At 31.0% G+C, this 25,837-nt stretch overlaps 2 protein-coding genes across 3 annotated transcripts in view; one reads left to right on the top strand and one right to left on the bottom strand.

The window, feature by feature from the left end:
- Positions 1-25,837, top strand: part of LOC129938852 (angiotensin-converting enzyme) — a 193,021-nt gene that overhangs the window by 7,389 nt on the left and 159,795 nt on the right. The gene's annotated exons all lie outside the window — the stretch shown is intronic.
- LOC129938855 (skin secretory protein xP2-like) lies at positions 1,546-5,671 on the bottom strand. The gene is made up of 3 exons (XM_056046660.1): positions 4,110-5,671; positions 3,957-4,042; positions 1,546-3,059 (listed from the first exon to the last, which is right to left on the bottom strand). Exons 2-3 carry the CDS (start codon positions 3,966-3,968, stop codon positions 1,989-1,991), a joined length of 1,083 nt encoding a protein of 360 aa, XP_055902635.1. The 5' UTR covers positions 3,969-4,042; positions 4,110-5,671; the 3' UTR covers positions 1,546-1,988.

The following is a 25,837-nucleotide window of genomic DNA, read 5'->3' as shown; positions in this document are numbered from 1 at the left end:
GTTTATTTACGTCGCCTGAACATCGTCGTGAACGGTTTTTGCTCTAGAGAAATAGCCAGCTGCATTGCTCCACTTAAACAGTTCAACCATTACGGTTGCGTAATGCGACTTCTAGGAGTGCTCATCAATATACCCTCGAGACCAATTTCGATCGTTCACTCAAGTACAGAGTTTCATTCCTTTGCCGTGCTACCCGAATGTAAAATTCCTTAACTTACTCTTTCTTTCCCAGTTATTAAAATATTAAAGAATTCAAAACTAATATGCACCGACACATCCTTGCAAACCCTCTCTCCTGGTCCTAATGCCTTCACGGTGTTTCTTCATGAAAGTATCTGATCTCATATAACTTTAAATAAGAACTGTTTGATATGAAGGTAAGGATTATAAAATTTTAAAGAAACTCCTGACAAGAAAGGTTGTTTTTTCTTTTAGTTTCTACATCAAGTTTACACCAAAAACCCTACCAAACACGCTACGCTTCTGCAGTTGCCTAAATGTTTTCATCATTCAATATAATTTTGCCTTAAAGAAAATGTGTTTAAATATCCAAAAGTTTGTTAAAAAAGTAACCCTTCTACAAAACATGTCTTGCAGTTAAATAAAGTATACAGACTCATATTTTTAATTAAAAAAAAATGAATAAAATTGAGAAAATTGAATTGAAAATATATTGTTATACTTTGTTCAAATAACTAATAATTTTTTTAAATTCTTTAAAATATCATGGTTTAGAATTTTAGTTTTTCATTACAAGTTTCAAATGCTGAAGTCATCTTTGGTCTATATAATACCGTATTAAGTGTTCAAATTGAAATTTGATTGAAAAAACAATAATTTTATTGTCCTGCTTACTGAAGTTTTGGAATTTTTTGTAAATAAAATGATTACAGCCTCAAAAAGATTTTGATTTTGAAGGATGAAATTTTTGTACTTGTTTTTTTTTTTTTTTTTACATTCTTCTATACTTATTATTATGTTCAATATCTCATTATACAGTTAATTAAATTAATACAACTTAAAACTGACTTTTCTTAATACAGATAAGTTTAAAGTTTAGAGAAAAGATTTTTGAAAAAACTTGTTTTAAGTGATTACTGCTACTGCTTTTACTAAGAAAGAGCCAAATCGTACTAATTAAAATTAGTATTTATGCAATATTTTTGGGGTTTACAAAAATATTGTGCTGGAATTCTTTCTTTCGTATATTTTCATCGAAATGGAATATTATAAAACTATAGTAATCAAAAAAGGATAATTTAAATAAACAAGCCATTTTCATTTGTACTGAAAAAAACAATTTGTGAGTTTAAATCTAGCAAATAAATATCTCGGCCTTTGACTAAAATACTGTTTAACCAACTTAAACTTAAAATACACAAACGAATATTTAAATTAAATTTTTTTTCTAAATAGGAACATTTATCATTTTAATCTTTTTATAATACTTTAGTGAATAAAAACTAAAACTAAAGGGAGATAAAAAATTATACTTACCATTTTTCTTTATTACTGGAAATATCAAAAAATTCAAAACTACGTTAGTTTGTATTTTAAATAGTTTTTTTTTATATTTTTTATTTCTTCATCTTTTGGCTTGTTTAGGTTTCTTTTTCTTTTGTTCGATTTTGTCATTTCCCTAGTTTTTTAAAATTCGTTGAAATAGAAAAAGTAAAAAAAAAATCACAATTTGACAAAAAATAAAAATTATAATACGTATATAAAATTCTCTTACAGCATATAGTTATTATCTTGTGTTGGTTTGACTTAAAAATTATATCAGATCAAGTCTGTTGTACCTTCATTGTTAAAAGCTGCACAATGAAGGTACATTTAGACATTTATACATTACAAATATTTTTTTAAAAATAATACATAATATGAATTGAGTGTGGTTTTTTGGAATACTTTCATCTTCTCCTAGATATAGTTGTTTTTGTTTTTTTTTTGTTTGCCTTCTGCTAGACCTTCGTTTTGCTTTTATGCCTCTAGTATTCGTGTTCAGAATGTTCATGGTGTTCATGATGTTCATGTTCTTCTTGATGCTCGTGGTGTTCGTAGCTCTGATGCTGTTCCTCAGGTTCATGGTGCTCATGTTGTTTGTGATAGAACTCGGGTTCTTTGTAGCTTATGTGCTTCTCGTGGTATTCTGGCACATGTTTCTCAATATGAACGGGATATGGTTTTTCGACGGCAACCTTGACGGGGTAGGGAACGTGTTTTTCAATTTTGACTGGTACTTCCTTGATCACTGGGTAGGGAGCTGGGACATGAACTTTAACTTCATAGGGAACTGGCTTGTCTACATGCACTGCCACTGGACGATCTACCTTAACGTGGACAGGAACTGGCACCTTTTTGATAACTGGGACTGGCACTGGCTTTTCCACATGATATGGGACTGGTTTGTCAACGTTGTATGGGACTGGCTTATCGACATGAACTTTGACGGGGTAGTGTACGATCTTCTCAACTGGATATGGCTTGTCTACATGAACATGTACCTTGACTGGATAATGTACCTTCTTCTCAACTGGATATGGTGCTGGGACATGTACTTTAACTGGCACATGTACTTTCTTTTCGACTGGATAAGGAGCTGGCACATAGACCTTCACTGGGACGGGGTTGTCATATGGAACATGAACTGCAACGGGTACTTTCTTCTCAACTGGATATGGAGCTGGAACATCATAGGGAACCTTTACGATTTCCTTAACTTCATAGGGAACATGTTTGATAACTGGATATGGCTTAGGTACTTTAACCTTATAGGGAACTGGAACATGCTTCTCGACTGGTACATGAACATGTTTGTACACTGGTACTGGTACATGCACATTTTTGTGAATTGTCAGGGTCTTTTCTTCATGGTAGGATGGGTAGTGATGATGGTAGTCACCGAATCCGTGAATTCCACGTTTAGGTTTTGAAGTGTCATCGGCTGAAGAAGCTTCTGAGTCGGAAGATGATTCTTCGGCTTTTTGTTCCTCAACAGGTTTTTTTTCCTCTTCGGCATGGGCGAAAGTTAGCACTAAGGCTAGGAGACATGCTGTTTTCTATTGAGAGGGTGAGAATATTGGGAGAGACAAAAACAAGGAAAAAAGTTTGTTTGTGATTAAAAGGTTTTAAAAAGTTTGAAGTGTGAGAAGGGAACTTCATTTGACATTGGAATTTTTGTAATAAGAAAACAGTTTTATTTGTAAGATGTTATTTAAAGGTTTTATATCATGTTTCATAATTTTTTTTTTCAATTCGAAGAGTCAACAATTTGATTTTAAACTGATTTGTTGGTAAATTTTTGAAAATAAATGCAAAATTTTACTACTTTTAGCATTGAATTTGAATTAAACCCCTTTCTTGCGATTTGGAAAACTTGAAGCAAATAATATGGAAAATGAATGTAATACAATTCAGAAATATGAAATTAAGAAATGTAATGAACGTGTTAGTGTGCTTGTATAAATCACAATCTTTTAAGTCAATTACTTATTTTTGATAAAATTCATTACAAATTCCTATGAAGTTTTTGGCTTTGTTTTATAAAGTTAACCAACAAATTTGTTAATATTTTTGGTAATTTTGTTATCCTTCCTATGTCTTACAATAGTCGACAAAGCAACTTAGTAATACTGCAAGATTATGAGCAACTATTTTCATAATTCCTCGAAACACCATTTTTTTGTGGTAACAATTTTCTTCGTCGGTTGTTTTTCTTGTAATTTCGATAAACTTTAGGATTTCCATCAAAGTTCATTGACTTTTTTATTTCACTATTATTTTTCTTCTATTCAATGCATTCCATTTCATTTTAAATCAAATTTCACTGAATAAAATCTCGGTTAGTGCCAATTGAATGCATTTAACATTTACACCTGAACAAACACTGCACTGTTTTTTGAACTCCACTTTCAGCTTAGAAAATATAAAAACTCTTTCCTTCTTCAAACACTTACCAGCAGTTTCATTTTCAATATCGTAATCCACTAACAAAAACGAATCCGGGATGTAAATTCACCAAAAATTATATATTTTTGTTTCTCTATTCAAACAAAACAAAAGAGTTGAGTAACGAACTCGATTATAGAAAAAAAAATAAAATAAATTACTTCTCCCAAGTTTCGTCGTCTGCACACACTGCGAATAGCTGTGAATAGTTGAAAAGTAAACAGGTTAATGATACCTAACCCAGTATCTGGAAGCACTTTTATAGTTAAATCGTTTGTGTTTCGGTTTTGGTCTGAAGTTGGGGAGTTTTGCGCAAACTAGTCAAAGAGTAGTACTACTCCAACTCTATAATGCAAGTTTCCCCTCCAAGTTGCTAGTAAACCATAAGGCAACAACAATAACAACATAATCTGAGCATAGGCCAAGCTAAACCACAAGCAAACTCTACCAGATATGTGAAACCTTAGAGACCTCCAAATTCAAATGCGCGCTTCTTTTGCGCAGAGAAGCCATTGCAATCGGTAGAGATCGAAAGTGAGAAAGAGTGAGTGTGTTATTTTTGTCTTTTGTTATCTCTTGTGATGATGGATTTAATGCAGTTTGTTTTATTATTTGTAGTTGTTGTGTGTTGAGCTAATTTAAATAAAATATTTAGGTCGTTTGGTTGGTTGAGTCCAAGGAGGCAGGTAGTGCGATAGGTCTCAAAATTTTGGATTTTCAGAATAAACCACAGGCTAGACAAAAAAAGTAAACACAAAGCCTCATGAAATTCCATGTTAACACTGTTTTTTGTTTTCTTAAACTTTTCTTCCTGAACATGAAAAAATGTATTGTAATTGCTTCAGCTCGTCGCGTTCGGTATCAAATTGAACCGCATACAACACATCAGCCAATCGATTATGTCATAGATTGCAATTGTTTTAATATGTTATGTGCTTTTAATTTCCTTGTATTATCGATCGATTGTTCGTTTGATGAAATGTTGCAGTATCATTAATTGCCTCTTTGGATACGCGATGGACACAAAAGTGTATTGTAGGCAAATCACTGCTGGTGACATTGTAATAGTTGGCATGAAGATGAAAAGAGCAAATCCGGTGATATGTAGTCAGTAGTCAATCATTTTGGGTGACGATTTGTTTGAATTTTTAATGGAAATGATTTTTTTTTCGTTTAAAAACAGTTTTTTTTGTAATTTGCTTACTTGAGATAGAAGTGGGTCAATTGTATTGAGTTTGATTGAAATATGATGTTGTACTTACATTTACATGTGTAGATGCATACATTGAGATAATATTGAATTGCAATGTAAAAATTCATTTTAGTTTTTTTTTGTTGTTGTTGAAGAGATGAGAATATTGAACTAACGAACTGGAATAGAGGTGAGCAAGGTTAGAGACGCATTGATTGCAAAAGAAAAGCCGATAGGTTGTGGTAGGCTAATACACATTTTTATATCAAGGTCTTATTTTGAGTACATAAATAAATAAAGTCTTCCAACAGGGGTGCTAGTAATATCTGAGAAGACGAATAATAATAACCAAGTTTTTCTTGAAAAAACCCCTCAAATTTGATTTTACTAAATTTAAAATATTTATAAAAACTTAATAGACAGGTGTTGGAATTGCATTGAATTTAAACAAAGAAGTATTGCAAACCTTATGCAAACTATATTTTTCAGTGGGTTTTTGCTTTTATTTCATGTCAAGTTTTCTAAAAAAAAAACAACAAACGGACGTGTATTTCAGTTTTTTTAAAAATATTTCTTTAATTTCTTAAGTTTTTTATACATAATATACTTTCACAATATTGTAAGAACAAATTTGTGTAATTTGATATTTTTATATTTCCTTACACAAATTACATGCTTATTTAAATGAAAGTTTACAATTATTTATAAACTTTATAGTTCTACCGTTCTTATAAATATTATATAAATATGTATGTATGATAATAGCTATTGTTTAAAATACTGTTTTTTTTTTTATAAAAAATAGCAAATCAAAAATTACTACAGATTTTATACTTGATATTTAATTATTTATAAAGCAGCTATACATCAAGAAATAAAAAGGAGCATAATTAAAAGTGTATTTCAAATAAAGTTCGAGAAATATTAAAAACAAATACCTTATAACTTTCTGTTTTGGATTTAAGGCCTCATATGACTGGAAAAATCATTTCACAGTCTGACAGCATGAACAAGAAATTGCGTGCACGATGTCAATCGTGTATGGGTGGACGACTTGAGAAACAATATTTTAGTTTATTAGATATATAAATTGGAGTCTTCTTAATAATCAGATTGAAAAGTAAGACATAACACCGATACTTGAAGAAAGGTTTCAGGTTACAGTTAAAAAGTTGACGAGCCTGGAACCGGGCATGATCAAATCTACACAGGTTACAAACAAATCAAGCAGTGGCATCAAATGCTACCTTTAACTTCTGAGCCAAATGAGAGTCATGGTCTCAAATAGATCCCCATCCATATGTAGTTATAGGCAGAACTGGCGATTTAACCAACTTTAGTTAGGTATTGGTAGAAATAACAGATAGTATTCTGAGAGAAACATAAATATTTGACACAACAGTATCGACGTGGGTATCGCAAGTTAGTCTATTGTTAAAGATCAATCAATTATGGAATTATTTAAGGGAAGTTTTCAGATTTGCGTTCTTATTAGTTTAATTCCGTTGCCGATCGACCATGTAAGACAAATATGAATAAATAAGGTTTTGATTTGTTAGAGAAGTTGAAATAAGGAGTCAGTTTGTCAGAAGATTATAATTCACGTAATCAAATACCTTTGAAAAGTCAAGTAAGGTCATTACAGTAGTAGTTTTTGTTGTCCACAGGCTGTGTTCCAAAAGCTTTAGATAAAAAAGGAAGTATAGAGATGGGTCCGTACTCCCTTTTCTTTCTTTGTTTTGGGATTGGGATAATTTTGGACATCTTCCAAGAAGTGGGATATGTAGAGGTCAATTTTATTGTGTTGAAGAAGTGTGTTATATGAGGAAGGAGAAGTGGTAGAAGAATTTAAATAAAGTCAGGATGAATATTGTCAAGTCCAGTGCATTTCAATTTTATAGAAAAGATTGCTGTCCTACTAGCTACTCATCTAATGCATTTATATATGCGTCTATACTATCGTTTTCTGCATTTTTTGAGGACACTAAACTAATTTGGGTTTTGGGAAGTAGAAAATTTACGATTCATATCCTCCACATCAATATCGTCACCACAAACTTGGACATCTTTTCTTAAGCCCATTTATATACAAGTGGGAATAATCAGAATCAGTGGAAATAAGTGGAAGTAATAAAGAATTTTAATAAATGCAAAAAAAAAAATTCAAAACTAGTTCAACAAATATATAATAAATATCTATCATATCAATTACATCAATTTTGTATAGGTTCCATTCGAAAAAGAATTGTAATGTGCCCTCCTTCACTTAGTCTTACTCTCTATTTGTTTAATTCATATGAGCTACACCTTATTCTTTTATTTTTATTTGGATTGAGTTATGACCGCTGAGGAGTCCTCAAAATCCTTAAGAATATCAATATTATTATAATTATTGTGGAATACATCATGTTAAATACACCATAAACGTTGCTACTTGAATATCGAGTTTTCATCTTCAACTACATCGATTATGACACATTTAATGTTTCAAAAAATGGAAATCCCAAAGTATAGCTTTATTAATTTCAAATTTAAAAATAAAAGAGTATTTTAGTTAAGTAATGAGAATGCTAAACCATGAAATGCATTCGCATTAAAAATGTTAATTGTTATACATTTATAGGATTTTTTTATGGCTCTTACCGTGAAAAGATAAAATTCAACAGATATAAACAATTTAAATACAAACTTTGTTTTAGCAGGTTAAATTTTATTTGGATTGATTCCTTAACAAGAACTTTATAGACCTTTTTATGACTGTAAACATTTTGGCTAGTTCAGTTAACATGCAAACTGTATTGTATATGAAACTAAGAGATGTGCTTAAAGTTTTATTTGAAGAAAATGTTGAACAATTCACTTTTCTAAGAAACAATACGAAATCCAAAGAAAATTATTTTTCGCAATTAGTTTTTGTTTTTCTCATTGAAACATTATTGTTTAATTTCCTTTGTTTTCTTGTAACTAATTAAAATCTTTTTTAATCACTTATTGAAAAATTTAATAGCACTTGTTCTATTCAGCCTAATCATAACATTAATCTTTTCCTCAAGTCTTGAAGCAATATTTGTAATATATTATTGCAAACATTAGATTTGAAAATGTTTAATCTGTTTAACCTAGAAAATCACAAAATGACTTACAAACTATTTATATACTCTTTTGCCAACAGTTTTATGACGTTTAATATATATAAAGGTATAACCTAACCACGAATGACTTTTACGCAATAAAAGCACTCAAATCTCAAATCAGTGCGAGACTTGCTCCGCTATTTGGTTGTGCACTTCTAACAACAACAACAAAAACAACAACAGCTGCTTAAGGTTTAGGCTTTATAGCCAGGCCTCGATATGCGGTTACCACATATTCGAAGAATTACCGCGACTCCTTGCACCAGCCAACGAGCGAGGCCCTATACTACTTATACTTTGGCTCACCTCATTCATTTAATTTTTATGATATTAATTTGTGCTCCAGTGCACATGACTGATGATTGCCTTTACCATGTTTTAATTTACGTTTGCTGTGTTAACTTTTAGCTCTACCTCTGTAGCAGTACTCGTTACCAAACTTTTTTTTTTTTGTTTGGGGTTGGTAAGTAAAAAATTAAGGTACGCGAAATGTTGTCTATAAATTGTGTTCAACATCATAAATTTTTGTTAACTTGCCCTGAACATCTTGTTGCATTAAATTACACCTACCTTAGTATTTCTCCAAACATTCCAAACTCATTAGCCACCTTATAGACACCCATGACGTCTTTTTTTAGGGTTATTAACCCAAAAGTGTGACCAACAAGGTGTTGAATTAAAATTTAAATATCAACAAATTGTTGCACACTGACACTGCAGAGATATATACTCGTAGTTTGCCTCTTTCGAAGAAGACATCAATTTTTTGTTGTTGTTGTAAATTCTTTTCACGTCTAGCTGGTTGACATGAAAAAGTGTCAATCAAGTTGTGTTAACAGACTAATAAAAACTAAACAAAAGATATATGGCTAATTTGAGGGCATAAAGTAAATTAAAAAAGTGGAAGACATTAATTAAAATTTCTATACTACCGCAGTAGCTCAAGGCTGCTTTGCTGATGTTTGATTTAAAGTCAATTCGATTTTCTTTGATGGTGAATTTTATTTCGTTTTTGTGTTTTTTGTTTTTAATTCTTCTTCAGATGCAGCATCAATTTTATACCTCGCCAAGACCTCGCTCGTTAGGGCTTTTGTTCCAAAATCAATGTCAAAATAAAATCTTTTGTGTTTTTATGCAGTGGAGAAGGAGGGGAGAAAATATAAACGCGGGCTTAGATAGCATATACCGATAATAAAAAAAAGGTTGGTACAAATCGAGTTACAAGATTTAAAACCACTTTTTGACAGATTCCATTAGTTTTCGGATTAAAGGCAATTGAGAGAGCTGATGATTTATGCACAGCAGTAGTACCAGCCGCAACAAATGCAATTGTGAACCTTAACATTTGGTTAATGATTTTTTTTATTCCCTTTTTTTTAATGTAAATGTTATGGAATTAATGTTAAATTAACCTATTTGTGTTACCTTGAATTTGGAGTAGAATATTATGAGAGAATAATATTGATCTTGATCTTTTGTACAATATACACAGTACAAACATAGTTGATTAATACATCAATTTCTTAGAAAAATAAATTAAAGTTTATGTATGGAAGATTTTTCTTTAGAAGGTAGGATTTTAATGAAGGGCCACTAAAACCATTTCCCCAGTTAAAGGTCAACGGGCAATGGTTCTTTAAAAAATGTTTCTTAAAGCAGCCAATATAATGGATTGTAAATGGTAAATTTAATGCACTTGATTGATCGTTTTAGGCATATTTCTTTTTCAGAATAACCCCAAAGAGACATTGATTTTTTGAAATAATATTTATATTTTTCTTCCTTGAGCCCGCCAAAAACTCTTTCTCTTTCTTTAATTCATTCTTACTTTTATAGCGAAATTCAATATTCACATCCTAAAGCCCTTTAAACATCGTTCCACGTCCAATGTCTGTATGACCACTTTTGGTTCTTCATTTTCATAAGGGGGAGGGGGTTTCTGCGAGAAGACTAAGAGTTTTACATACCGCTCAACATCCTTTCACATCTGATATTTTCATAGACTCTTCACATTCTTATTTTATACAAATACGTATGGGCATAAAGTCAACAGGAGGATTTTGGGCGACTTTGGTGACGCTATTCAGGTTTAACCGGTGCAATCCAAATTTCAAGAATTCAATGTATTGATTTATATGCACCAATTAGTACTTATTTATAAAACTTTTTTTAGAAAATTCAAAACAAAATATTTCCATATTGTTGAAAGGGTTTATTCTTATTATCCTTTGTGTATTTGTGTTGTTCTACAATTTAAATGAAATTTATTAAAAATCATTTTATTTTGTAGTTTCACTTTTAACACTTTAACGAATTATAGTTTAAAATGTTTCGTTTCCAAGGGCGGATCCAGACTTTTATTGAGGGGGGTGGGGGTTGGGGTCACACACTTAGATGAGTATTTACTCACCGCTTAAAAATGTTCTTTAATGTTTTGTAAAGGAGTCTAACAAAATTTAAATAACGTAATGTGTATTTTAACCTTAAATTTACAGATTTTAAAGGCAACTTTAGTTATCAAATTATTGCAGGCCACTGTTGTCCAGCAATGTATGGTCTAACTATTTAATTTGTATGGCTCCCTTCTTAGTATTTAAGAGCTAAAAGACAATAGTTTAGTGGGTTTTGGTTGCATTTCACGCAGAAACGTAAGAAATTGTTTTGAAACGTAGATTTTTTTCGAAAAATGAAATATACTTTTCTTGTTTCCATTTCTATAAATGCGAAGAACGCTACAAAAATTCAAGAAAGACGATCTGATATGAAGAACTGCCGGGCTTTTTTTGACGTAGTTTTTTCGGACTTAAGTTTTGAGGTATTCTATTATTACTATCGCCATCAGTCTGATTACTCGTATTTTGACCTTAAAGGAGCCAACAAAACTTAAAAATTGTAGAGAGAAAAATACTTGACTCTTGAATTTGACATTATAGGTGCATAATTATTTCTCTAAAAAAATAAATTAAAACAAATTAAGGTAAGCAAATAATTTGTGAAGAAACGTTTGAGTGGCATCCTCAAAATTACATCAAATCTCAAGAGATTCAAAGTTTTATATCAATAAATATGAAACGTTTATTACGTATTTCAATAACCATTAGTTTAATTAAAAGTGTCACCTTTGCTGTTGTTGGGACATTTATATTATTAAAATTCTTGTTAAAATCTCAATTTTAGAGTATCCAAAGCGAATTCACTTCAAAAGTAGATTTATTTAATTTCTTAAGATCGCTTGCATTAACAGAAATTTTGAAAGAAATAAAAATGCACGTTTGGGTCACTAGAACTTGCTTATGTCTTCCAAAAAGTTTGTTTAAAAATATTTCCTTTATTTTAAGATTTAAAAATGTAACTTGTTTTTTTTTTTTCGAAAACTATTTTAAATTTTGTCTTAAAAATATTTTTGGTAAGCACTAAATAAAGTGCTGATAGATAAACATTTTACATTTAAATTTCGTTATCGAGTTTCGTAAACAAAATTATTATATTTAAAAAAAATACATTTTTTATCATAAATTTGATCATTTGATCATCGAGAAGAACTTGCACAGAAAAAGAAAATTATTGAAATCGGTTCATTAGATCTGGAGAAATCTTAAAAAAAAAGGTTTTATTAGGGTACCCTCTGGAGCAATACCAAAATATGTTTTTAGAAAGAAGCCAAATTAAAGATACAAAATATAGAGGAAGTGTTAAAAAATCAAATATTTTTAAATTGTCGATTTTTTATTCAATGTTACTTCTTAAGAACCTGATTTTTTGCTCTTTTTCCTAAAAACTGATTTTATGAAAACAATTTAAGGCATGACCAAAGTTTTTTCAAATTTAGTGAAAATAAAAATTTGAGTTGTTTTTGACAGCAAACAGCTTTTTGGTGAATGTAGTTAAATTACTAACAAATCTTTATTATGTATAGAACATATTATTTTCTTGGTCCAGTCTTTAGTTAAAAGTAGTACTGTTAGCAACAAAGTTTAAAGAAGCTAAATACAAATTTTGTTTTTGTATACACAAAATTAAATATTCAAAATATAATGGGGTCCATGCCCATTAACGATATACGATTAGTTTTGAATTAAAGGGAATTCTTTCGAAAAAAACAAACAAATTATCTCTTAGTGGTGGTTATTACCAGTATCATCCCCTCCCTGGATTCGCCATTGTTCGCTCCTACATTGTCCTTGTAACTAACTCCTAATGTAATTATCATTTTAACATATTGATCGAATAAACGTTCGAGAAATCAACTGATTCAGAAGTTTCATTCGATCATCAGGTTAAAAAAGTTCTGTTTTACCTATGCTTTAAATAATATCGTTTATGGTTGTTTTTAGCATTTTTAAAGACTAGTATTTACAAAAATCGGATGTGATAGACATATTTTAAAATTCAAATTCGGGAAAACTTTATCTTTTTGTTTATGTTACAAAAAAATAGTAATTTTCGCTACCATGTACTTCTGGTTTAAATATGAATTAATCACTTTTGGACAATACAATAACAATAATTGAGAAAAAAGAGTGGTTTTTGCGGTTTTTATATTTTGGACCAAGTTGCGTTTGACGCTCGAGTTAAAAAACTTGTATTGATAATAATTAGATCAACATCATAGCCAGAAAACGTAAAAATATAAACTTCCGTAGTTTATTCCTGTTATATCTTTATAGTTTTAATTAAACAATAAACAGGGCTAATTACTGTTTGGAAAAAAGGTTGGGATGCAACCCACACTGAAAACATGAAATACGTGCTAGTCTGTAGATTTGTCTAAAAGTTCAACAAAGTATTAATATCAAAATTTTGTTTGAGATGAAGAAACTTGAAGTCTATATCTTTCTCATAATACTTGATTCGAAAACCGTTTTGTAGTGATTTTGTAGATTGAATTTTATTTTTGAAAGAACTAACTGTTGGATTCTTATACAAAATTTAGTGAATCTTGAAAACAATATTTTGTATAACATGAAATTAGTTTAAAGGATATATCTTTAATTTTTGCCAAGATATTCGAATCGAAAATAAATTCTACCCACTTTGAGCAATGTTTTTCATTTTGTAAGAAACTGATATTTCGATTTTTCTCAACATTTTAACAGATGTTAAAAACTTTTCTTTTCGTTGCATTTAATTATTTTGGAGATAAAATCATTTTTTGTTTGTAAAATATCCGAGGTGACATTTTTTTTTGATTTATAAAAAAACCATTACTTGATTTTATTTTAAATCATGCCAGTTTGGTATCATTTCATATTATATATACCTGTTATTGGTTCGTGAGATATTTTGGATCAACTACATTTTTGTGAGGTTGCTAAGTAAGAAAACATACCCAATATTTTTTTCAATTCTTTTCTGCATCTTCCTGCGTTTTTGTCTATACATATAACAGAAATTATTTCTAGCCGATATTTCTGCTAGTTCTTCAGATATGCATGAAAAAATATGGTATCTCGAAAGTATGAACGTACGAGCATGAGAACGTACGTCAACACGCCCACTTTTTCTCTCTAAAAGTCTTTGATTTAGATCCTATAAAAGTTAAAACGTCGAGAAACGTCAGAATTTTCAGATCGAAAAATCGGACCGATTACAATACCTTCCTAATAACAAAAAAATGTCAATTTATATGCACAATATGAAGTTACATATCAAAGTACAAAACTAAAAACTTGGGATTACATTAACAGTCATTTAAATTTGGTTTCTAAATCCACACTTGTGAAATTCCAATTTTATGGTAAATCCAAACGAATCTTCATTAATTACCATTTATCTATATTTTTAAGAAAGGATTCTTTTTCAACTAAATCATAGTTTCGTAAACACAAAATAAAATTCGCACATTTTTCTTAAACTATAAGCGAAGACCAAACCAGTTAGAAAACTCTGTTACGCTTCACTAATTCAAACCAATTACTAATAAATTTAAATTCCTTGATTTGTCTCTATAAAATAATACATTTTAATCAGCGTGATGTTATGCAGCAACAAAGATAAACAGAAAAACAACGCATATCCTGTCCAAATCAGGAAATTAGTTTTTTTTCTCTTCTCAAGAAATTGTTTTACAGAAACCACCAAAAAGTCCAAGATTCGATTTAATTGATTGCAAGCGAAATAAGAGTACTTACCTATATAAAAAGCTTGCGGGAATAAAGAAAATGTTCAAACGAAAACATCGCTGAATCAGTGAAGTTACAACCGCATCATCGAAACGATCAGTAATTTAATTTGTTGCATATATTCATAGCCGCATAGTTAGGTTTGTTGCAAAAGACATTTCTATTTTTTCTCTTCTTCAGTCATTTGGCCATTTGTGCGAATTCAGTCACATCGTGGCTTAGTCACTAAAGCATGTGGTTATCATCTATTACTACTTTTATAAGCCTGTTGTGCTTCTTGCTGGAATTATTATGTAATATCAAATATTAAAGAAAATAGCCAACGGGTCAGTAGTTGTCTTGTTATTATACCTATAGAAGGCCTAGACAACAACAACAAACAATTTAAACGAAAAGAAAGACAAGACACAAATAAAAAGAGCCTCATCAATGTATAAATAACCAGCTATAAGACCAGATTAGGCACAGTAGGTTACTAATCGAACAGCGGGATTGACATTATTCTATCACCCATAAGGCAAAACATCATAATCATTCAGCTAACAGGAAAAAAGCTATGATTCGCTACGAACAAATAAAACGGGAAAGAAAGTAAAAAGTACAACTTTGTGTACAGAAATCGCAAGATTACGTAAGTGTGCACTTGCTGTAAGGACTTAGAGAGCAACGTGCAAGGCTAAGTTTATTGCCCCCTTAGAAAGGAGTGGAAAGGTTCAATTTGGTTTCGAGTTTGTTTCTTTGTTTTTTATTTCGAAATCCGTTGCCTCGAAAATTAAGCATTTCGTATGTTTTTTCTATTTTTTATCTTGTTTCCTTGCAACTGCATGTTGGTGCTTATATTTATTTCCTTATTGTCGTTTCTACATAATGAAAAATTAGTTCCAATGGAAGATATAATATAGAATCAAATTTGGCAGAAAATAAGTTTGCAGGCACTCAAGGGGTTATTAATACCCTTAACTTGTTTACGTTTAGACATCCATTGTTCAGGATTTAATACGTGATATCAGATATTAAAATGGGAGGGAAGTTTGGTAAAGCAATCCACATTCTCGATGTGTGGTTAAAAAAAAGGCTATCTATACTTCACACCAGGTTCGAAATTGAACTCAAGGGTAAACTGATGAGCATTCCTGGAAGTGTGAATATTACGGCTTAATTGATTGAGGGTAGAACTCAACTAGCTAATTCGACAGCCCATTGTTTGTAAAAATATCGGTAGGACAAAGAAATGCATGAAACATTGCAGCTGTGTTCGAATGATGTCGTTCTTTAGATAATACATAGTTCTACAGCCCTTTTCCAAAATAATTGGAATTTGTTGAAAAAACAAGAAGGGGTGACACATTTCTTACACCTTCATAGAAATCCTAATCACCTACCAACATTTTTGGCAATATCAAATATGTGATTATTCCATAAGAGGTGATCTGTAATGCACTTACCGTAATTTGATTAGTTTCATGAATGAAGTTATACTCATGGATACCGTCATCAGGGGTGGGTTACGCCTTAATGAGACATCATTGAGTTTTTGAAGCAAGCTCCACATCAGAAGGACAAGGATGTTAACCTAGAGACTAATATGAAGTACTAGCAAGCCTCGGATGAGGACGGATTTACTGTTGAAAACCTACGCAAACGAATTAAGGACAACGAACTTGGGATATGCACGTGAAACTAAGTCCCTTTACAGACCACGTGCGACCGAAGAATTAGCGGAGGCCCTAGACTGCTGTAAAACAGACATCACCGCCAATCAGGAAATACGATGGGATGGGAAGGGCAAACAGAGGATGAAAATCGTCAACATTTAGTATGGTGACTTCTTACGAGAAAACCAACAGCGCTTATTTCGATGCGGCTTTGTCATTGGAGCAAGATTTAGGCAAGAAGTCTAGATGCATCAACGAGCGCCTCATGACCATCCGCATCACGGCTAAATTCGGCAACATTAGCCTGATATGCGCGCATGCCCCACAAAAGAAAAGGATGACAACACCAAACATATGTCCATCGAAGTCCTAGATAAAACAAATGAGCAGTGTCCTAGCTACTGCATTAAAATTGTCCTGGGCGATTTTAATGCCAAAGTAGGAAGGGAAGACATCTTTCGTAGAATAATCGGGAACAACAGCCTGCAGGACAACAATTTCGACAACACAGCGCAAAACTGGAGACATCTAGCTAGGGACCGAGCTAGATAGAGGATTGTAGCGCCACCTTAAGTAAGTAATATGAAAAGCTGAAGTTACTGTCGTCAGCAAAACAGTTTCATAAATTAGGAGCGGATCGTTTATGAATATAAGGAAGAGAGTCGAAGACGAAACCGGTGAAACCAGCATTTATTTTTTAAATTTCAGACTGGAAACTATTCAATCAAAATTTGAATTTAAGGTTATAATTGAAATTTCTAATCCAACGAAGCTTGGTGCGAAACTCTATCAAATGATTTTGAAACATCAATTGTAATAATCTTACTTTCTCAAAAATGATGTAAAAGTTTTACACTGTTCAAAGTACCAGTGGGCCTATTGTTACGAAAACCATACTGCCGGTCATTAAGAAGCTTTTGTTCTTCGAGATATTTTTTAAACATTTCCACGTTCTTGGAAAGAATCAGACGACAGTTAAATTGGTCGGAGAATTCAGCTTTTTTAGAGACAGTCGGGACAAATGCTGTTTTGCATGCGCTCGAGTAGAAAAGATGGAATAGCTTATTCAATGGTTTTGTCACCGTTTAAGAACATCTCTTCAGAACTATAGAGGGGATACTAACCGTGAATTTTTGTGTGTCAAGTTCTTTGAGTATTCTTCCAACTTTCGCAACTGCGAGCAAAAAATCATTATTTGGTTTAGCTAATAAACTCACTTTTGGTTCAATGGATTGGATACGTCATGGATAAGTCAATATTTGAAGTAACGATTCTTCTCTTGAGGACACAGTATAACATCCGCAAAACAGCCTGTTTGATGATTAATGGGCTTTGGTGGAAAAGAAGGTCTGTACGTCATAGTAAATAGTGATCGCTATAGTGCCATGATTATTAACTTTTTCGTACCTGATTTTAATAACAAGACGGCGCAATAGGTCACACAAGTAGTGATACAATTTCTTTACTACAGGAACCGTTTGGTAACCTCAAAGTTTCTCATTACGGATCCATGAATTGGCTTACAAGATCGTGTGATTTACAGCCACTTGATTATGGATCAAAGTAGTCAGATTAAATTACGTCGGAGTTAGTCGTGGTGGCCATATGATAGAAATCATATTTGAATTATATTCTTTCGAATAAGGAAAATTTCATATCAATTTAAAATAAAATCGTTTTTTGCTGTTTAATTTTATTAAGTAACATGTTTTTAATTTTAAAATGAAGATACTTTTCACGTAAAAAAAAATTTGATCAGAAAAGGACCCACTTTCAGAACCATTTGCTGTGATGGGCTGTCATGGTATATTAAAAAAAAGTTGTTAATGTGTTTACAAATTCCTATTGTTAGTTATTGTGATCGTTCTGATTTTTTTTGAACATTTTAACGTTTCTATACGTTTGATGGTTACTAAAATCTAAATCCATGATTTTCAGAGAGATTATCGACAATATTTATCAGCTAGAATATTGTATTAACAATAAAAAATAAATATTATTACCTGGAAAATAATGGTGTGCAATGAAAAATAACGATTTTGACATCAGCTTTATTTCACAAAATACTTATCAAATTTTCACTTCGCACCTATCAAATTGATTTTTTTTCTCAAATTGATAAGTTATGTTCCACAATATCTGTGGAAATTTCACTTAGCACCAAGCATATTTTTGCAAAACCTTTGCGATCTCTTGCAAATTTTTTGTTTTATAATTTTTATTAATAAACAATAATTTTCTCCGTTCAATGATAAAACCGCACCAAATCGTTCTTATGAAGTCGTTTCATGTCAGCTTTCCTTTCAATGACTAACTCCAACCTAAAACGTTTAATTTCTTTCGGGATAAGAATTACAATATGCATTTGCATGGCAACCGTTTTTTTGCAAACTTTTGATAAATTTATTAAAATTAATTTTGCAGAAGTGGAAGTATAAGATTTTGTAAAACAAAACAGCGTTATTTTTGCAAAGTTTTCGGATACTACACTTTTAACTTCGCACTTTCCAAAAGAGGACGAACGTAGAACAGAAATTGTAAGGACTTTGCACTTTACCCTTACCATTTTAAGGTTTTCAGTTTCGTAGAACAAAAAGTTTTGAAAAATTAATTTAAAATTAGATAAGTGTAAAGTGATAAGTTGATAAATTGTGGAAGAAGGCCCTGGTACATTTTTCTAAGAAATTGATATTTCGTTAAATTATGTACATGTATTTGTAATTAAAATCATTTGTATGATTGTTCCAAGTCTTTGTTTTTTTTTAAATGTGTAAAATTTATATGAATTTGTAATGCAAATGTATTAATTATTTACTTACCTGTGTTTTCATTTATATATTATTTTCTTTTTGTTTTCATAATTTAATGTGTTTATTGTTTAAGCTTATGAAGAAGGAATAAAAACTGAAATGATGAAAATGAAAACGAGGAAGTGAATTCTTCGTATTTTTTTTAAAAACATGAACATTTTGTGCAACCCCTGTGGCACACAAATTTATAGGTATAAGCAATCAAAAAAGAAATAATTTCAATTCATAATAACATCGAACGCTCTGTTTATTGTACACTTGTAGTCTTGTGCATGAAATGTCTTAAAAACTTATTTAAACCATTGTTACTATAAACATTTATATTTTGTATTATTATTAATTTGTCAACACTCATTATACAAAGTGACAGTTAAGGCTATTATAGCTTCTATTGTCCACTGTTAATGTCATGTCTTTTTTAAATTTAAATGTTTGTTTTTATTGACACTTTAATGTCAAAATCTGAAACTTGAGCTCATTATTGATATTTTTATGGTACGCTTTTTTCCCTTTGTTTTGGTTGTTATTGATGATAAATTTTCATGTGATTTATAGTAAAGATAGTTAAAACATTTGCAATTTATTTTATGGAATATTATGTAAAAGGCAACACCTTGAACTTTATTATTTATTTGACGTTGTGTTTTTTGTTTTGGGATAGAAAGTAACAAGATTCCTAAATGATATTCCAGATATTAGTGTTAAACATTTTGGGCTAAATGATTTATTTTACGTTAATATTATTTGTATGGCCTGTTATGTCACACATTTTGCCATATCTGGTTATTCTGATATTTTACTCAGATGTTTATTTTTATTGACATGTGATCCAAGTATTTGACCTAGAAATTATAAGAAAAACTGAAAAATGGGATTTATTTTCACAAATTCTTTCTCAAAATTTTGTATTTTTTTGTTATCTTATTTAAAAAAATATTAATACTTCTTCTGTTGTGTAATTTTTGTGAAAATAGAAAATCTTACGCATATCAATTGTTCTCAAAACCTCTTTACGACGCGGTATGGACTTCACAAGTTCTTGGCATTTACTTCTGGTACTTCAAGCCAAAGTTAATATGTTTGATGATCATTCCATCACTAAGGGCAACGCCACAACATATTGCTACTGCCTTATGGTTCCACTGTTTTTTTTGCATAACTGAAGTGAACTTGGGGCGTAAAGGCTTAGTTTCGTTTCATCACTAATTAGAATGTAGCGAAACATCGTTTGCCTTGTCAAAGTAATTACCTTTTATTTTGAATAGCTGACATACTTGTGAAGTTCACATTTCATTCTATAAGCTCTGATTCTCAAGCCAAGTTTAACAGATTATTCTAATAGATTGATTGGCTATTACATTTATGGAAACATAAAGATTGTGACAATTTTTAATATGCAAATATTAAAGTTGTGTTGAATTATAGCTTGAAAATCCACTTTTTAACTTTGAAATTCGCTTAAGTCAGAAACTTCATATGTACTAACTAATTTATAATAAAAAGTCATATTCAAGTAGTTTCTGAAATTACAGGAGTGGTTTCTGAAACACCGCATTTCAAAAATTGCAAAATAATGCCAGAGATGAAGGGGACCTACAGTTTGTATTCCGAATCCGAACGACTTATTTGAGAAAACGCTTTTTATGACAAAAATTGCTCTAGGAATTAGAAACAACTTTTAGGTGGCATAGGCAGGGATTGTGCCCAAGACCTCTTGCATGGCAGTCTTACGCACTAACAATCACTCCACGGGTTATTATCTCACTTAGTTTTCGTTAATTCGTATCACTTATGTATAAGATGACTTTTTGTGCTCAAATTCAGAAGTAGAAGTTTTGACATTATTTTTTATCAATGACTTCGAATTCGTAATTTAAAAAAAAATAGCTGTAATACCGTTTTGTGCTCTTCAAAGTTTATGTAGGGAAGTATATTTTTTGAAAACAATCCATTTAGTGTTTTTTTTTATAAATCAAAAAAACTGAGAAAAAAAATTTGTCACATTCAAAATTTTCATCTCCAAAACAATTCGTGCAAAGAAGAATAATGTTTTTGACATCTGATAAAATTTTGAGAAAAATCAAATTGACAGTTTTTTTTCATAAAAAATAAAAATCTAAAAAAAAATTACTCAAAGTTGGTAAAAATTGAATATCGATTCAAATATCTTTTCAAAAACTTGAAATTTATGCTTCAAACTTATTTTACCTGATAATAAATATTATTTTCAACATTTTGAAAAATGTTGAGAAAAATCAAATTGACAGTTTTTTTTTACACAAAATTAAAAACCGAAAAAAAATTAACAAAGAATAATGTTGTAGACATCTGATAAAATTTTGAGAAAAATCGAATTGACACTTTTTTTATAAAAAATAAAAATCTAAAAAAACGTTACTCAAAGTTGTTAAAAATTGAATATCGATTCAAATATCTTTTCAAAAACTTGAAATTTAGGCTTCAAACTTATTTTACCTTATAATAAATATTAGTTTCAACATTCTGAAAAATGTTGAGAAAAATCAAATTAACAGTTTTTTTTACAAAAAATTTAAAACCGAAAAAAAAAATTAACAAAAGTTGGTAAAAAATGATTTTCGATTCGAATATCTTTTTAAAACGTTGAGATCATAGCTTCTTACTAATTTTTACTTATAAGAAATATTGTTTTCAACATTAGAACAAATTTTGAAAAAAATCGAATTGACAGTTTTTTTTACAAAAAATAAAAACCTAAAAAAAATTTATAAAAGTTGGTAAACATTAATTTTTGACTCAAATATCTTTTCAAAAATTGTAGATATTGGCTTTAAACTACTTTTACCTTTCAAAAAATATTGTTGTTAACATTCAGTAAAATTTCGAATTGACAGTTTTTGTACAAAAATTAAAAACCTAAAAAAAATTTAACAAAAGTTTGTAAAATTTGATTTTCTACTCAAATATCTTTTCAAAACTTTGAAATATTTGCTTCAAACTTATTTTATTTCACAAAAAATATTCTTTTCGATATTTTGTAATTTTTATATAAAAATCCAACAGTCCGTTTTTTTATAAAAAAATAAAATCTTTAAAAGATAGTACGCAAATTTGGTAGACAAACTTTTAAGCAAGACAAATTGACAGAAGGGATAGGAAGTTATCTGTGTGGGTCGCATCCCAGCCTAGTGTTGATTTAACTTCTTATATTGACAAATATTTGCTTTTAATTGATTATTGACAAACATTGTATGGGTTTATTGGGAAATGTTTTTGTTACCTTATTAAACACAATCTTTTAGTTTCTAAAAACATGTTAATTCGATATAGCTCTGGTGAAAGCAAATTAATATTAAACCTTCGAAAATTGATATTAAAATTGGATAAGGTGATTGTTGATAAATGACAGTCAAAATAAACAAATTTGATCTTTGGAAGGTAATAGTAAAATTAAAAACTAAAAAGCTGTAGCAATAAAAAATGTGATAGGCATTTTAAGAGTTACCAGACGTTTACTCAAACGTTGCCTTTTTGTGTAAAAAAAGGAAAACATTTTTGTGACCGACAAAGGTTTCCACATTCTAAAAACAAGAATATTTACCTCACACACCATTTCGTACATTTATTGTGATACATCGTAAGAACCACTATAAAATTTCATATTGACAATAATGAATTTTAAAAATTGTAATCAGAAATTGTTCAATCGAATTGAATTGAGTTGAATCATTTTACACAGACGAAAAGCTCAGTGATAGTCAATTTGACTATAAAAAATATGACAATCAATTAATAACTTAGCCACCCCTTGTTCCTTCTTTGCATGCAATATTCTTTTGCCTTCTTTTTCAGTCGACAAGGTTACTATTTTTAGTGATTGCTTGATTTTAAAAACTATAACTTCTAAAAACTGTGAAAAGTTTAGTCATAATCTTAAAAAAAAACAAATTTTAAAAGCTTGCTTTATTTAGAACTCCCTTAATCTTCAATTCAAAATTTTGATTTTGAGGAATTATTTTATTTGAATTTCATTGGCTAATGGCTAATAAATCAAATTAAATTATACAAATGAATAAAATAAACATTTCAATTTAATTCGGAGTACCATTTACCACGTTAATAATCATGCTTAACAATAATTTCCACTTGAACTGCATGCAACCATTTTCTATGAAGCATACTCAACGATATTACTAAACTTGTTTTTTCTTTTAGCTCCACTTCTTATCATAACAAAACAACTTCCTTAGTTTTTATTTCACACCTCCTTCGTCGTCGTTAGTCGTTGTTACTTGATCAATGATGTAATTAATATGACAACTTTAAGATAAAAGACTTGTTTCACGACAAAAAGAAAACATATGGAGGAACCAAAGTGAAAAGGTATTGAATTACTATTTCCACCCAGGACAAGATCAATGCAAAGAGGTCTTATCTAGTGTTTGAAGTCTTAAAGCTTCTGCAATGTAAACCTACCTATTGTCTATGTTTTTATATTTCTCTTTGAGTCGTTAAAATTTTCCTCAAGGAAACTGAAAATTTGTCTTTGAAATTCATATTCCAAAAATTACAATAATCGCAGAAAATACATCTTTCGGCAAAATATAAATGCGAAGCATTTATCATTTTCTATTAAAGCTAAACAAGAGAAAAAAATACATAAAATTACCTTCTTCACCCGCCAAGAAGAGTGGTATAAAACTTTACTAACTTCCTTATTGCCACTATATGTAGCACATGAGCTGGTTTAACGGCAAAAATATTGCGTAATTTTCATTTTCACGTCAGGCTTAAAAAAAAGAAATGTATGCATGAAATTTTATTTATAGCGCACAAGAGTGTATGTACACATTCAACACACACATTCACATAAAAAAACGTATACATTCAGATACAAGCCAACATAACGTAGTACCTATATTGTATAGATACTTTTCCATGGAGGTTTTTTGTTTCTTCTTAACTTCGTTCATTTTTTAATAATTACATGTTGCAATGAAAAATTTGTTGTTACTAGTTCAGTAGAGTAATGTCTGATGTGTAACACATGAACTGGGTACAAATTAGACATACTGCTTACGTCGGGTGAACTTGCTGGTTTAACTGTTTTTTTTTTTATATATTATAATAAGCCGTTGATTTTTATCGTGATATGTTTTTCATATTTTTGTATTGAGAAATGTTAGCGCTACATTCTTCCGACGAAAAGAAGCTTTATCAAATGAAGTCTATGGAATTCTTGTAAAATAGGACATATTACTTAAAAATGGTAAACATCTTCGTTTTGATTTGAATTGCAGAGTGAACAAATTGCATTTATGTCAGTTCTATGTGGCCTGTAGTTAAGCTCAAGAGTTTGAGTCCGTATTTTGAATGTCAAACTTATATCAGAAACATAAAAGTCCTCACAGAAATAATTATAATCACCCAAAGTTAAATTAAGACGGCTAAAGGTTGCTTTAGAAAGTGATTCTGTAGCCCTTTCGAGATTAGTTATGTACATTTCGAAATGCCAGCATAGTATGCACGATACAGAAAAAAGGAGATTCTCTAAATTGCGCCAACTACAGAGGCATCAGTCTCCTTAACATTGCGTATAAGATCCTCTCTGCCGTATTATGTGAACGACTGAAGCTATTCGTCAACAACCTGATTGATCTTTATCAGTGTGGCTTCAGACCTGGAATCCACTATCGACCAAATATTTACACTACGACAGATCTTGGAAAAAAACCAGGAACTTCAGATCGATACCCACCACATATTTATCGATTTTAAAGCCGCGTATGATAGCATCTCTAGGGAAGAGCTCTACAGAGCAATGTCTAGTTTTGGCATCACTGTCAAACTTATCCGTTTGTGAAGAATGACGATGGAGAATGCACGCTGCTCTATCAAGTTCGGAAAAGATCTTACTGATGCATTTGATGTCAAAAAAGGTTGTAGACAAGGCGATGCACTGTCATGCGATTTCTTCAACATCGTTCTGGAAAGAATTGTGTAAAACTCAACTGTCAACACTAGAGACACAATCTTCCAAAGGTCCATCCAACTACTAGGATACGCAGATGATATTGACATAATTGGAAGATCAAAGCGTAATGTCAGTGGAGCGTTTTTGAGCATTGCGACGGAAGCGAAGAAAATGGGTTTAGGGTCAATGAGGGCAAGACCAAGTATATGCTGTCATCAAAAAAGGAGATTGAACAACGACGTCTTGGACAAAACGTCACTATGGACAGCTAAACTTTGAGGTAGTTAAGGACTTTGTCTACCTAGGCACCGCTATTAACACAGAAAACGACACCAGCGCTAAAGTTAAACTAAGAATAACTCTTGCAAATCGTTGCTTCATTTGACTTAGAAGGCAATTTTCTTCGGGTGATTTTTGGTCCCGTACACATTGATGGAGAATGGAGAAGACGATATAACGACGAAATGTACGGGCTGTACAGCGACACTGACCTAGTTAGCAGAATTAAAGTCTAGGCTAGGTCTTGTAGAGCGGATGGACATCAAAGCTCCAGCCCGAAAGATCTTCGAATCCAATCCCGAGGGACGGCGGCGCAGTAGAGGAAGACCGCGACTCAGGTGGCGCACCCAGATGGGAGAGGACCTCAACCAATTTGGCGTGCGAAACTGGAGACAGTTAGCTAGTTACCGAGTTGGCTGGATACACATGTTGATTGAGGCTTAGGTCCACCCCGGACTGCAGCGCCACCTTAAGTAAGTTAGTTAGTAAGTGTGGCTTTCCTTGCTGTAGGGGCATAAGGTGAAACAAATCTTTACATCGTTTTGGAGAAAATGAGACAATTTAACTTGATATTTCAAAAGCATTTCATAGGGTTTTACATCAGACTCTATTATGGAAAATGCTTCTAATACCACAATTCTGTATTGTATCATCGCCTTTGCCATGATCAATGGATGTCAATTGCATTAATTAGACTGAACATCTCGATATTCTGGGTATGTGTATCAACAATCACCACTTGTG

Source organism: Eupeodes corollae, chromosome 1, assembly GCF_945859685.1.
Source record: "Eupeodes corollae chromosome 1, idEupCoro1.1, whole genome shotgun sequence".
NCBI lineage: Eukaryota > Metazoa > Arthropoda > Insecta > Diptera > Syrphidae > Eupeodes > Eupeodes corollae.
This window is presented reverse-complemented; position numbering and strand designations above follow the sequence as displayed.